The sequence below is a fragment of the Emydura macquarii genome, unplaced genomic scaffold (genome assembly GCF_026122565.2).
Source record: "Emydura macquarii macquarii isolate MOO-44397 ecotype Brisbane River unplaced genomic scaffold, CSIRO-AGI_Emac_v2 contig_968, whole genome shotgun sequence".
Lineage (NCBI taxonomy): Eukaryota > Metazoa > Chordata > Testudines > Chelidae > Emydura > Emydura macquarii.
The window spans coordinates 8,528,435-8,543,794 of NW_027131105.1; the positions used below are offsets into that span (position 1 = coordinate 8,528,435).

Sequence of the window (15,360 nt, forward strand, 5' to 3'; positions counted from 1 at the left end):
CTGCCCCATGTCTAATAAGCACAGGGAGAGCCAAGTCAATAAAGATTTCCTCAAGTGGGAACTATTTCCAAAGGACAGGACTGAGAGGAGTGACTGGCTTTCCCTCCCTCACTGAGACCAGAGAAACTCATGACAGAGAATGCTCCTACATGCCCCCAGCCACTGACCCTCCTCCCGCCCACAGCTCTGCGTGCCCTGTGCAGCCAGAGTCAGGCTCCCATAGCCACTGGGCGCCCTCTCCAGCCACCCACAGTTTTGTGTGCCTCCCTGCAGCCAGTCACCATAGCCACTGGACGCCCTCTCCAGCCAGAGTCACCCATAGCCATTGCGCGCCCTCTCCAGCCAGTCACCATAGCCACTGGGCGCCCGCTCCAGCCAGTCACCATAGCCACTGGGCGCCCTCTCCAGCCAGAGTCACCCGTAGCCATTGCGCGCCCTCTCCAGCCAGTCACCATAGCCACTAGGCACCCGCTCCAGCCAGTCACCATAGCCACTGGGCGCCCGCTCCAGCCAGAGTCACCATAGCCACTGGGCACCCGCTCCAGCCAGTCACCATAGCCACTGGGCGCCCGCTCCAGCCAGTCACCATAGCCACTGGGCGCCCGCTCCAGCCAGTCACCATAGCCACTGGGCGCCCTCTCCAGGCCTTCCCCATAGCCACTGGGCGCCCGCTCCAGCCAGTCACCATAGCCACTGGGCGCCCTCTCCAGCCAGTCACCATAGCCACTGGGCGCCCTCTCCAGCCAGAGTCACCATAGCCACTGGGCACCCTCTCCAGCCAGAGTCACCCATAGCCATTGCGCGCCCTCTCCAGCCAGTCACCATAGCCACTGGGCGCCCGCTCCAGCCAGTCACCATAGCCACTAGGCGCCCTCTCCAGCCAGTCACCATAGCCACTGGGCGCCCTCTCCAGCCAGAGTCACCCATAGCCATTGCGCGCCCTCTCCAGCCAGTCACCATAGCCACTGGCCGCCCGCTCCAGCCAGAGTCACCCATAGCCACTGGGCGCGCTTTGCGCGCGCCCTGCAGCCAGCCGGCCCCCAGCTCTGTGCGCTCCCTCCAGCCGGAGCTGCCGCGCCCTGCGGGACGCGCTGCCATGCAGCCAGCGCTCCTGTCCCCGCACAGCCGGTCCCCAGCAGCTGCCCGTTTGGAGGGGAAGGGCGATCACTGACCTGGCATGATGGCGGCAGCTGGAGGAGCCCTCCCGGCCGGGGGCAGTGCGCGGAGACTTCCTTGTTTTTGCAGCCGCAGCTGCCAGTCCCTCCCCTCCGTGCGCTGACAGGCCAGATCTCCTCCGACTGGCAGGCGGCGGCTGCAGGGGCTCAGGTTACAGCCCGACGCCCTTCACCACCCCCGATCCCTCCAGCATCAACCAGCCCCGCTGCACGTCAAAAGAAACCGCCGCCGGCCGGCCGGCCCAGCTCTCAGCAGCGAAGGTGGCAAAGGCTCCCTTTGCCTCGCTCCCCTCCCCGGGATTGGCAGATGTCAGCTGCGGGCTGCATGTCGAGTGGTGCCGGGGACCTGGTGCCGCCTGCAACAAGGCACCGACGCTGCTGTCCCAGAAAGAATCAAGCCTGGAGAGAAAATGAGCTCTGGGGTTCTGAGCTTGGGCTCCCAACTCCAGGGCTCTCAGCACCGCCCATGCCACCGACCTGGCCTTCTTCAGACGTTCATTTCCTTGGTACTTACCCCAGCCCCGTCTGTAGTATTGGCTATTCCAGTACAAAGCAAGCACCTTCCAAAGGCAGCAAGGGAAACCAGCTCTTCAGTGCCCCAGAGGGGGAGAGGGTGTGTGTATGGAAAGGGGGCACTGTCAGTGTACACAGAGGCCACATCATATGTAACAGGGCCATGCCCTCCCTTGTGGATGGAGTGAAACCAGCTTTCCATGCACAGTAGGTATTTACTAGGAATGGGCTCAAGCCATAACATTTGATCCAGATTTCAAAATGGATGGATTTTCTGTTTAGCATGTGCACAACACAAGCATGTAATAGGCCTGGGGGCTCAGTGCTGCCCTGTGCTGGGAGGCAGTGTGAAGTGGGACCAGACACAATAAATAGCTCTTACACACTGAGTAGTCCTGCTGAAGTCAATGTGACTCCTGGCCTGATTAAATGCTACCAGTGTAAATAGGGATTACAGAGTAAGGTTCCAGATCAGGGGACCAGCAAAGTGGATGGAGTCCAAGTTTGATCCCTGTGCCTTAGCAAGATCCCTGCAACAGAGAAATGTCTCCTTATTTCTCACTAGTCAGGGCAGGATTTGGTGATGTTCTAATGTGACCCAGGGACCTCTTCGGGTAAGTCTACACAGCAATTAAACATCCCGTGGCTGGCCTGGGTCAACTGACTCAGGCTTGTGGAGCTCAGTCTATAGGCTGTAAAATTGCAGTGTAGACCTTCAGGCTCAAGCTCTAGCCTAATCTCTGAGATCCAGCCTAAACCCGAACATCTACACATCAAACCAGACTATTTATCCAAAAATCCTTTCTTTGTCTGTTGGTCCCTCCAGAATCCAGTTTGAATGAGCATATGCACAGCTCTCCAGGTCCTCCTAGAGGAGCTGCATACAATTCCACAACAACACACACACACACACACACAATTGCATTGTAATACAAGGGACCCCAAAGGTATTAAACCTAATTCAATGAGGCTTAATTTAACTCAGTAAAGATTATCTTAATTTCATGAGGTTTGTCCAGGATATAGTCGGTCTGTCAGACACTGAAGGGAAAACCATTGAGGAACTGAGAATTTTGCTCATCTAGCAAGATACATTATACATAGTCGTGGCCCTCAGCAAAACAGCCAGGAAGTTGGAGTTGGCCAGATAGGAGGTGGCAAAAGTGGAGAAGAAAAGAATTCCAGATGTGGGTAGCTGCAAAGAGGCCAGGCAGCATTGGAGAGAGGCCAGGAGCAGAGAGAGCCTCCTACGGGAGAGCATTGGAGCTGGAAGACAAAAAGCACAAAGCCAGAGGAGCAGAAGCTCCAAGAAAAAGAGAAGGAGAGAGAGCATGTCCTGAGCACACTGGATTTACAAAAGCAGCTCCCTTTACCCATGGGTAATCCTCATCAGGGATCACAGAGGAAGTATGAACTATGCCCTAATTACAGGGAGGCTGATTGCACTGAAGAATATTTAACCACCTTTATGGGGATATGCAGTGAAAATAGCACCCCTGATGAACAAAGAGTGACTATCTTACTCTCCAAACTGACTGGTAAAGCTATGCAGGTGTTTAACAATATGGATGTAAATGAGGGTATGTTATTTTTAAAGGGTCTGTGTTTAAAGGATTTCAGGGGCATATTGCTGTTGACAAGTTAAATCATGGGGAATATGTTTGTAAAATGGTGGATTATTTGAAAACAAACAAAAAAAAAAAGGAATAAAAATAACAGGGCAGGGTCCTGATAGATCCCATTGAAACCTCTGTGCTCTTAGCAGAAAGTAGCAATGTATCTCTAGGGCAGGGAGAGGAATCCTCCCCTTTACCAGAGGCAGCCCTCAGTGCAAGTAAAAGCCAAAGGGAGTGTGCTGCAGAGCAAAGTGCAGATCCCTGTTTGGAAAGCCTACCGGAGGACACCCTTGGCAGCATCCCAGAGAGTAGGCTCAAAGGGAGATTCTTTATAGAAGTAGGAAGGATGTACCAAGAAGCCCCAGTGGGTGAAAAAAGAAGTCGGGGAGCCCTACAAAGAATTGATTCCAGTAAAGCAGGATTTTAAAAATCTAAAGTTTTTACAGCTTTTTCTGCTTGTTTACTTTTTGCATTTCACTCCTCATGGTGGACAATGGAAATGTCCAGTGGTTGGGCTTAAAAGGTTCCCACTTTTGTCTTTGATCACCATAATAAACTAGCAGGAAGAGGACTGAAGGGATTCTGCTGACTCACTGAGGCCGATGACTTACTCACAGAAAACCACCTAGACCAAAGTCAGGATCTAAGGCACCAAGTCCGTAAACAGATTTTTGAAAGCGCTGAGCACCCAGCAGCTCCCATTGTGACACTGAGGGGCAGATTTTCAGAATAGCTCATATTCAACCTGCTCAGCTCTTTTGAGCGTCTGGCACTTTCACACATGAATTGCCCCAATGATCTTAGTCACTCATGTAAGCTTAAACAGAGAGCTAGCCTACCTGGAAATCTGTTGATCGACAGAACAATGGTTTTGCAACCTATATCCAGCAACACAATATCAATCTTTTTTGTTTTTCACTTTTGTAACACTTGCCTTTACCCCAAGAGTCTTGAATGACAATATAATTTCTATGCCGTATTAACTCTAGTGTAACTCCAGTTTAACATATACAGATTTCTTGGTCTCTAGATATAAAGATTAACATATTCTGCTAGTATATTACATCAGTAGATGGGAGTTTCTATGGAACTTAATCTACAATTCTTATCATTTGTGTACTGTACGGCTGGCAAGGAAGTAGAATACCAATACTGCTGTTTCACCTTAAGGAATACTGAGATTTATTTTGTTGCTAGCCACAACCAAAGCCATCCTGCACTGGAAGCTGATTTGCTTATGACATTTTAAGTTTTGAAACACAAAACAATGATCCATTCCCTTGTGTGTGTATACATGGCAGCTACAAAACGTGCATTGTCTTCACAAGTGATGAGGAGAACTGGAGTTGGTTTTAGCTAGGAGAATAAGCTAGCTGTCATAAAAAACTTGGCTTTAGTAGTTATGCCCTTGTACCTGTACTCTAAGAAATCAATGACAGTTTGGTCTCCATGAGGACTGCAAGATTCAGTCTTCTAGTGTTTATTATGGATGCCTATGTGCTGATAGCTTTCTTGGCTTTCCCCTCCCTGGGCTCACTCACCTAATCCCCACCCTCAGCTGTGCTGCTTGGGATGTCACAACACATCTCTTTACTCTGTTCATAGCTCTCCATTTGAAGAGGAAAGGAAGTATAAATATTGAAATAGCTAATATGTATGGTCCCCCCTACTGGATGGAACCCCAGCCCTCCTACAGTGCACCTTATAAAATAGCCTTAATATGACTATGACTTAATATGAGTTAAAGGAGTTTCTTCTTTACTTCCGATAGTTTTGGTCTGGGCTTTAGGAGCAAGGAGATCTGAATTCCATCCATGCTTACAAACCAGAAGCTCTGTCTGGCTGTGGAGCCATTCATTGCATCACACTATGTTGTGTTTTGATATCACTATTCTACCGATCTGAGTCTTGGGGGTACTAGTCAGTTTCGCACAATGTTTCAAAACAGCACTGACCATTGCCAGGGAATCTTATGACCTGCCGCTTCACCAGAGAGAACAGGCAAACCTTTGGAGGCAGAATATTGGCTAGATCCAGAGGCTTGACACGTAAAAGGTTAACTTACTAAATAATTAATTATTCGGGGTACTTAGATAGGATTTTCTCTCTGAACCATGTACAGGTTTGATGCTGCTTTTCAGTTCTCTTTATTATACAAAAGGTAAAATATTTAAATTCATGCATAATAAATACATTTCATTGGCCAATTTAGCTTGCTTTCAGTTTGAACTGGGAATATATATTTAAGCTTGTGGAATTAATTGTCAGTTTTGGAAGCAATTAATTAATTGTACAATTTGTAACTATGATTTAGGTGTCCATGTTAATTTAAATATCTCACAATTTTTGCATTTTTCTGATTTGCACATGCAGTTTATGTTTGCATGCACAATTTATTTTAATTGGAAAATTAGAAAAGTGAGTGCATTTATTTATGCTTAGCTAGGAAAGGTAAACCAAAGTTGACAGCTAGATTTTCAAACCTAAGAAAAAAGGATCAAATACCCTAAGCAGAAGAAAAAGCTTCAAATGAAGCTTCTAATTAAATATGGATATATTAGCTTTATGAGGCAGAAAGCATGAAGAGATCTATGTCATTTAAAAACTCCCTGTAGCACAAAATTCTGAGAGCATTCAGTTAGTCAGCCAGTTGCAGAAAAGAGGCTGATGTCCTTAGCTGATCTTCAAGTTTGCATGCTGTGATCAACAAAGAAATAGATACAGTGTTTATTACTATGGCTTTCTAATAATTGCACAATGTAGGTTAAGGAAATTATTTAAGTAAATTCACACATTTTGGAAGAGGTATATTTCTAACATGTTATACAAAGGTAAAGGAAGACATTTTGTAATTATGACTTGCATCAAAAAGATAAAAGGAAATATTTATATTGAAGAGGAACGCTGATCTTCCATCATAAAGGGGTTGAAACCATGGCAAGCAGAGTCAGCCAAAGCATTCTACCCCAGACACTTCAGTCCAGCATCTTGTCAGTGCTTGACCATATATGCATCCTGAAGATCTGAGGGACACCCTCTGATGCTCATAAGTGATATGGTCTCCCAAGCATCTCATTGAACTATGAGATTTGTTTTTCAGACACTTTACTGTTTTTCCAGGTAATGGTTTAATAACATCTATATCCATAATGGACAGCCTTTCTTACATACCACGCCTGCAAGAGATACTGTGACAAGACAGCCTTGCGGTCCCCTCTAACCCAATGGTTCTATAAGTCAGTAGGTGTAAAGAGACTTTTAGAATAGATTAACACTATTTTCAAGGCAGAAATCCTACAGAATCTGAAAGATGAAATGCAAACGGATCACTTGACTCCAAACAATTGAGATAGTTGTGCTATCACAAAGGCTTGTTTGTAGATAAAAATAGACATCATGACACATACACTCACATATTCTTAGAGATTCTGACCTGACAGCTGTCTTGGGATCTCACATTTATACTTGCCCATTGAGCGAGATCTCAAGAGGAATCATGCAAGTATTTTTCTTTGGTTCTCTAGCCACATTTATTCCCCCACCCCATCCTCTCTCTGGAGAAATGAAAGTTTGGTTGGCTGCGTTTTGTATGGCCATCCCAGCTGATTCATTTAAGGACACCACACTCTCTTTGGACATGCATGGGTTATATGTCCATCAGGAGCTGACTGCAAACAGTATCACCAGCAAGCCTCCCTTTTGCTGTTGGGAGTTTAAAGGTCTTTGGGCCTGACCTAAAGCTTATTGGAGTAAATGAATCCCATTGAACTCAATGGCTTTGGATCAGGCCCATTGCTGTGCCCAGTGTTTATGATATTTGCAGTCCAAGGTGCGGTTTTAACACTCAGTGATCCACACCAGAATTCAGCACTGACTTGCACTTGGAGTCTAACCTGCTCACTTGCATCAGACAGCTCAGAGCGACACTGTCTGTAGATGGTGCCAACATGCCCCACTGTTGGGATGTTTAGAGCTGAGGATACAACTCAGACCCATCTTCACTTTTGAACTCCTGGATCATTTAACCAAAGATACCGACGCAGATTCTTTGCTGCACAGAAGGGCCATTGTATGGGAGGACAGGACTTCTAGAGCCTGCAGAGGGGGTATGCATCTCCAGTGTACTACAGAGCCCAGGTCCCACTATGCTGCCTTACAGAGGCTGGGTGGGGCTAATGACTTTGCCACTCTGTAGACCCACCAGTCATTCCCCCTATGAAGTGGAATGCAGGCACCAGAACGTTTGTTCCCAGCCTGAGGGTGGAGAACGAACCGCAGAATGGCTCTGCTGCCAGTTGGTGGTCTTGGGGAGAAAGAATTATTTTCCCTCACCCCCACCCAGCTTCTAGAGAGATCCCCAGTGCCCGTCCCAACTGCTTGTGTTGTCTGATGGAGGCAAGATTAGAGCAAAGGGAGCTGGATTGGGCCCTGAATCAAGAGCCTTCTTCAGGATCACTTTATTCCCTGATTCTTGTTTCCAGTGCTCTACCTCCTCGCTTGTTTTTTACCTCTCATCTGAGTTTAATATCCTTCGGCATGACCGACCCTTCAGAAAGTGAGAGGAGCTCCAATCCATCGTAGCTGCCATTTCAGCATATGAAGGTGTATGACTTTTGTAAATTCTAATCACAATTATGTTATTACTGATAAAGAGAATTCTTCTGGGGACCCAATCTGGATAGGCCAGTCATAATGAGGCTTACAGTGGACACAAAAACACTCAGGTATAGACAACCAAACATATGCGTTAGTGCTACAGACAACCAAACGTAAGCATAGATATAATAACTGTGATGTGGCCTGTATTGGGTGGGATTACCACAGAACCCCACTCAGAGTCAGATTCAGGATATTCTAAGAGCATAACTGGATATGGTGTATGCATTTTCAATATTAGTATAAGTACCACACTGTATGCTTCATACCACTTCAAAACCATTACAACCTAGAAGCAGAATAATGTTCATTTTAAAACTGCTATGTCTAAGACCTGCAGTTTGCAGATCCCTGGCTCCCTGCTGATGGCAGACATGCTATGTCAGTGGAGGTCAATTATTTTCCGAAGCTGAGGTTCATCTTTGATTCTTATCTCCTAATTCAACAAACAGTCTAAATGACCTGCCAACCCATGTGTTTTATTTTCCACAGTAACAGTTTAAAGGACAAACATTCCTACTTCCTGATTAGCTAATCTCAGTGGAGATTACTGATTTTTAACTCTGCAAAACAGAAATACTTGTTTTATTTAATTTAATTATTTTATTTCTTAAATGTCGCCATTGTCACTTGGAATCAGAATGAGAAAATACAACATACTATCTCTGTTATGCCTTAAATCACAATAATATGTTTTTCTTTTCCCCGGTGGATAGGGCAGTGCAGGAAATGAGCCTAGTGAAATCTCTGTCTGCGTTAAAAAAATAGAATGAGCGTGGACAATTCTTCAAGGATCAGATCACACACTACACTCCCAGCTACAAGTGGTAGCTGACAATTTGCAAAACAGAATCCAAGAAGGAAAAATCTCAGCATTCATCAAACTACCAGCCACTCCTCTCTCCAAATCCTCACTCCTCCTCTCTGTTCTTCATGATCTGTTGTTTTGTTTCATCTGCCTTTGAAAGTCAAATAATTTATTCTGTTGAAAACGTTCCATATAAAAACATTGGTCACTTACACGTCCGGTAGGGCATCGTCCATGGGTTTCCCAGCTTTCCTGTTATTTCCTGAACTATGTAAAATAGGGGCTGCAGAAAAAGTTGTCTCCCTGCTTCCATGAACAGAGAGGTCACTGACAAGTAAATAAAGTGAAAGTAAAGTCACTGAGAGCCACGTAAGGCTTCATGTGACCAGCAGAGGCCTCCCTCGTGTGCTTAGAAGAGAAGAAAATGCCAATAATGCAAACTGCTGCAAGGGGAGAAATGTTCAAATGTGGGCCAGATCCCAGTAACATCAATGGGAGTTTTGCCACTGATTTTAATGGGTGCATGAGTGGGCTCTGAACTGAAGAAATCTGAGTTTTACAGAAATCGCAGGATTCTTGACTGTTGTGAATAGTTAGGATGGGTTGATACGTGGAATAGATTTTTTCCACTATCATCGTCACCGTTACCCCTGATGGCAGGAGAGTTGATAGGCGGACCGCAGGTCAAATCCAGACTGCTACACGCTTTTGAATGGAGTACAGAATCTTTTTATTTACTTATTATCATCATTATTGTTATATATAAATATATATTTTTGTATTGTTTTCTCTGGAGTCTGGACCTTGACTCTACCTGGACTAAGAAATTTGGGCCTTGACAAAAAATAATTGATTACTCCAGCCCTATGGTTTATTTATTAGCTGGAGGTCAGACAAAATAAACCCCTGAAGCCAAACACCTCAGATTTTGGGGGAAGTGGTGCGCCAGATCCAAACTTGGAGACTTGACTCTTTCTCTGTTACAGGCCAAACTTAATTTCTAGATGTGAACACCTCAAACTTCGAGGAAGCTTAAATCTGGACCTGTATACTGAACCGCTACGGCTCTTCTCCATGTATTTGTTACACACATTGGAGAATCAAAATGTCCCGATTCTGCTGAAAAGCAGCATTTTCCCTGGGCAGCCTATTCCCTACACTGAAACCAAATGATGGTAGGATATCAACAATGGAAAACTGGAGCACTGTCCTTTTCTGGGGGTACTGGAAAAGTCAACATATGCAGGCCTTATGGGTGGGTCATCATCAGCTGGATAAATGTTTTTACAAGCATTACTGTGTTTGTTCAGCTGAGAATATATGGTATAAGGAACGCCCAGAGGTGTGTGTGTGTATACACACACACACACACACACACACACATATATATATACACACACACACAACGTTTGAAAATACACTTGTCACAAGGTCTCAGCCCATGTAAAATACTAGCAATGCACAATCATACAAAATTAACTAATTGACTCAGAGTTAATTCAAATACTTGAAATCCTCACACCAAGGAAAGAACAATCCTCCTCTCCCCCCTCAAGCCTCAAATCTCTACCGCTCACGTGTGTAAATAAATGAGACTTGCGAAGAGCCCCCACAAAGATCACAAACTCAGACACTGCCAGAGCAGTGGAGGGAAAAAATTCAACATTTGAAGGCTTTTCATTTCCAGACTCCTTTTATGGAAATATTTGGACTGTTAGCTGGAGTGCCTCAGCTGCTCTCCACTGTCAGGGAAGGATGAGGAGGAAATGCAATCAGAACTCAAACCACAAAGGACTTTTAAATGAAAGTCAGCTTATCTGGGATTTCCTGTTCTGACCTGCTCCAGGACACGAAGAAGCTCAGAATTCCACCAACACCTCATGCCTGTAAAATAAACTTAACAATGGTGAGACTTGAATTATCCTCTAAACAGAGTTTTCAGTGAACACCCCATTAAGATGAATGAAGGGAGTTCCGATCTCTCTTACCGCTAATTATCTGAGACCTTCTGTCTGCTTCAAATTCTCACCACAGCATTGGGTGGGCTCTGTTCACATTCAGGAGAGTTCCTTTGTAATCATTGGGGCTAGCAACTCTATATACATATTGAAAAACAAAAAACACCCTCTTTTTTACGTTAGTTAAGGGATCTCCCATCAATAAACGAAACCATAAAAAATTAGGGAATTACAAAATGAAGGATTAAAATGCTGCAAAGTCAAACACTCACAAGTTAGGAATTGCCAGAATTAATGATGACCTTGTGATACAACCTTAGTTTGGTCTTCTAATATATTAATTACAATAAGGCCTTTAATTAAATGTAGAAGTGACTATCTGTGAAAAGTTTGAGGCAAGTGACATGAATTTTGGTGGCAGAGGCAGGAAAATAATCCAAGTCTCCAGGACGGTGGCAATTAAAGACTATTCCGTAATTCGTACGAACAAGAGGGCTGAATTCAGGTTTCATGGGCAACAGTCATTTTTGCATTTTCTAACTTGTGAGTGTTTGACTTTGCCGCTTTTTATCCTCAACTTTGTATTTCTTAATTTTTTAAGGCTTTGTTTATTAATAAGAACAACCTTAACTAACATTTAATACAGATATTTTGTTTGAGAATTTCCCTTTTTAATAGAAAAAAAGTATTATGTGTGTAATAAAACTATGTATACAATAGTAGTGCTGTTTTCTATAACAGTTATTTAAATTGTAGTATTATTGTTAATAGAATGTCAGCATATGTAAAAAAGTCAGCATGAATTCAATACCTCTGTATTTTGAGGGAAAGTTTTAATGTCATGAAAAGTATTTGAACTATACAGATTTCATGGTACTGGGGAAAAAAATAGATAATCTAGAAGTTGCAGTAAAACATACGTTTTTTAAAATTGTGTAACAGAAAACTGAGTAAGGATTTATCTGTAATTTCCCATTTTTTTTAAAAGGTAAATTTCCAGAAAGTGATAGCCCCCAATGTGTTAAGAAGCAACAATCTAATTGAAATAGAGCTGGGATTTTCATGTAACCCTTTGTGAGAAACAAGAAACAGTGCAACTTACCTCAGGACAAACCCAAAGGATCACTGCAAGAATGTATACAAAGGCCATGTGCTCTCTCTCTCACTCTGTCAGATACATCATGTCCCAAATAAATTTGTAATTATTCTACTGCATAACAGGGAGTATTTTTGATTGTTTCAGAGTGGCAAACCATACAGTAGAAAATGGTATCTTAATTCCTCCTAAAGAGAGCACAAGAACAGCTCATTCAGCAGGCTTCCAAATATTCATTTATAAAGCTCTATGGAGGAAATGCCTGCCCTGTAGTCAATATTCTACTATTTATTTAAGCACTCCACTTCTTTGGTTAGGGGTTAGACTACCTTGAGAAAAATGGTGTCTCTCCACTCCACCCCCAAGTATATTCTTCAAAAACACACATAAGACTATCAACACCACGTGTTCAAAAAAGTCAGTCAGGCCCCCTAAAATCATTTGATTAAAAAAACCCAAACATTTGGGTTATTTTTATTTGCCTTTTAACAGTAGAGCCTATAGGACTCTTGTTTTTGTTTTTGTTTTTTTTTTTCTCTGTGACTACGAGGGCTAGAAACCCACTTTGTTTTTAAATGAAAGCTGAAATTCTCTTGGATTCATCTGACTCTAGGGGTTGGGACTTTTTAAAACACAACCAAAAAAAACCAACCCACAATCCACCAAATATCGCGAGATTCTCAATAAAATCACAAGTTTGCAACACTTCACACTGTCTTTTCCCCCAAAATGAATCTGGACAGCCCCTTTGGCAACAGGCAAGTACTCATCGGCAGCGTGATCCCGCTTGTGGCTATGTGCTCTTGACTGACACCCATCACTTTACAGGTTCAGGTCCCTCCAGCATGGCAAGTATTTTCTCTTCCATTTGTCTCAGAGAACCAACTTTTGCTTAATAAACTAAGTGTTGGATACCTTGATTTCCCATGGCTAGAGTTATACCAGCTGGTTTAGACTCCACCCTTCTTGCCATTTATTGTAAGATCTTAAAACCATCCTTCTAGTTTTCTGTAGGCAGCCTAAGCTTAGCAGTGGAACAGTGTGACTTGGGCTGTCTTAGTACATTTGCTTGCTTTAGGAAAGCAGCTTTAAACCGTTCTGAGTGAAGGAATATAAGTAAGAGATCACACTGGTATTCATGTGCCAGTTGGAATTATCCTATCTTATTGTCACGTATAGCAATTAAACAATTGCTAAGTATATTTCCATGGGGGTTCTTTTATGTGGTAGTAGCATTTAGCTTTTTTAAGCATAAGAGGCCAGTTCATTAAAAATATAAAAGACAATGTGAAACACCCTTTGGGAGTTGTGCTATAGCCAAGAGAGGAGAGTATGAATCTATTTAAGCTCATTAGCTCGTAAAAATTCTAAAGGGGTTAATTTAATAAACATGTTTTTTTAAATGTCTGCTTAATATTCTCAACTGCTTTCATCTTCTTCCTGCAGAGCACTCACTTCCTTCTGATGATAAATAATTTTTACATGAGCAATAAAGCCAGCTCCTGGGGGTATCTTTATCATAATCTAAACACATTCCGGGGGGCAACAGAACCACAAACCTCATAAAACCCTATGGGTGGTGTTCCTTTATCTTGTTATAACTTTGCTGCCCATTGTGCTAGATTGCTTAAATAAATGATAGTAATCAAATGCTCCAGCACTGAGATAATAAATCTACCTGGCTTCTCTGTTGTCTCCCATGACTATCAATGGCCTTAACCTCAAGGATTTTTACTTTCTGCATCAAACATTACTCAGACTGGCCTGATTTGTCACACCTGGTGACTGAGCTCCCCTTGTGCTGTACATCATTGCCGCAAACAAGTGAATGCATTTCCCCCCTTGTTGTTTCTAAATGATATTAAAGCATTTGAAAGTCACGTGATAAATTAAAACTACAGTGAGCTAAATCCTGAAATCCCTACTCAGTGCAGATTCCCTTTAAAATTAACAGGAGACTGGATTTAGTGAGGATGGCAGGAGTCTGCCCATAAACCTTGCAGCCCACTCAAACAACCGCAGCTGGCCTACCCATTCATTGTTACTTATAGCCCTTGACTCAAGCATGGAAGGCTGAAAGGGGGATGGCAGGGGACCTTCCACAATTCTAACTTGGTAAGAAAACAAAAGGAAGCTGACAGGCCGTGCACTTTCAGGCAGAACTCAAACTCCTCCATAAACCTGTTGATGTACTCCCAGAAATGACACACACACTAACATTTTCTAAAGCACTTAAGTGACTTAAGAACCTAAGGTCCAGACCCTCAAAGGTATTTAAGTGAGGATTTCAATGGGATTTAGGCACCTACACACCTTTAAAAATCTGGCCCTAAGTGCCTCAGTCACTTTTGAAAATGGGACTGTCACAGATCCACAGGGCCCAGTACTCCTGCCCGGCTCTGGAACAGTCCCTGGGAGGACCCAGAGGGTCACATTCTCTCACTGGGGTAAGCCCCTTCACTTCACCGCCTCTTGGGAATCAAACCCTGCTGACTCCGTGAGCTGCCCTCAGTGAGTCGACTCGAATTTGACACCTGGGGAAGGCCTGCACACCCAAAGTGAGCAATGCACCCCTGGCCTCTTTAGACTGGAGCGACTCTCAGGCATCGTTGTAAAAACAGGGGTTTATTAGATGTCTGGAACACAGCGTAGAAAGCTCTTATTTAGCATCGAGAATAGAAAGTTACAGCATAGTCTACATGGGTCATTCCTGAGCCCAGAGCTTGCTCTCTGATTCCCTGTTGAGACCCAGTCCACAAGAGTATGTCCTGCTTCCAGCAGCCCCTCCCCCATCCTTTGTTCTGATTTCCCGGGCAGAGCCGGTCACCTGTGCATCCACCGCAGTTCTTTGTTCTCCCGCTGGCTACAGCTGGCTGGCTTTCTGGAGAGGGGGTCAGCAGTCCTGGGTCAGTAGTTGGTAGGCACCAAAAGTCCGGGCCATTGTTCTCTGGGTTTGTCATGGGCATGGGGACCCAGACAGCTGGTCATCAATCACACCTGGATCACTACAAAGAAAAAACCACCTTTTCCCACCATCTAGTTAACCAGGCAGCACATAGGGGAAACTGAAGTACCCACTGCATCAGACAAAATATTAAGAAAATTACCCCTTCGTCACAGGGACTTAGGCGTTTATCCATTAGCACTATGATGAAACAGCTGGAAGCTGGAGGAGCATTATGGGTAAACTGATCAAGGCCAGATTCCACAAGGTGCTGAGAACTTCCTACAAGATACTGAGTATTTTTATCTCCTGGTAAAGTCAATGGGAATTGCATGTGCTCTGCAATACTCATGAAGCACTGATCAAACCACAAACGAACATGCCACACATCTGCTCAGCTTCAGAATTCCTAGAGTCATCACAACCACCAAAAAGCTTGACTCAACAAAGCACATAAGCATGTGCTTAACACCACTGCAGGGCAAATGAAGCATGTGTTTAAAGTTAAGCACATACTTAACTGCTTTTCTGAATCGGGGCCAAAATGAAGTAGGGTTTTTTAAGATTCTTCAGCAAACTCCAACAATCTGAGTG

At 44.0% G+C, this 15,360-nt stretch overlaps 1 protein-coding gene across 6 annotated transcripts in view; it reads right to left on the reverse strand.

Annotated features, from left to right (window-relative positions):
* Positions 1 to 9,081, reverse strand: part of CARD19 (caspase recruitment domain family member 19) — a 41,338-nt gene extending 32,257 nt beyond the window's left edge. For 5 of the 6 annotated variants that reach the window (XM_067544158.1, XM_067544156.1, XM_067544153.1 and 2 more), the window contains exon 1: positions 8,982 to 9,081. In XM_067544158.1, coding sequence (XP_067400259.1) covers positions 8,982 to 9,081 — 100 coding nt within the window. Of the gene's footprint in view, positions 1 to 1,172; positions 1,198 to 8,981 lie in introns of those variants that run through there. The other variant, XM_067544159.1, reaches the window with a different exon arrangement.
* Between the last annotated feature and the right edge of the window lie 6,279 nt (positions 9,082 to 15,360).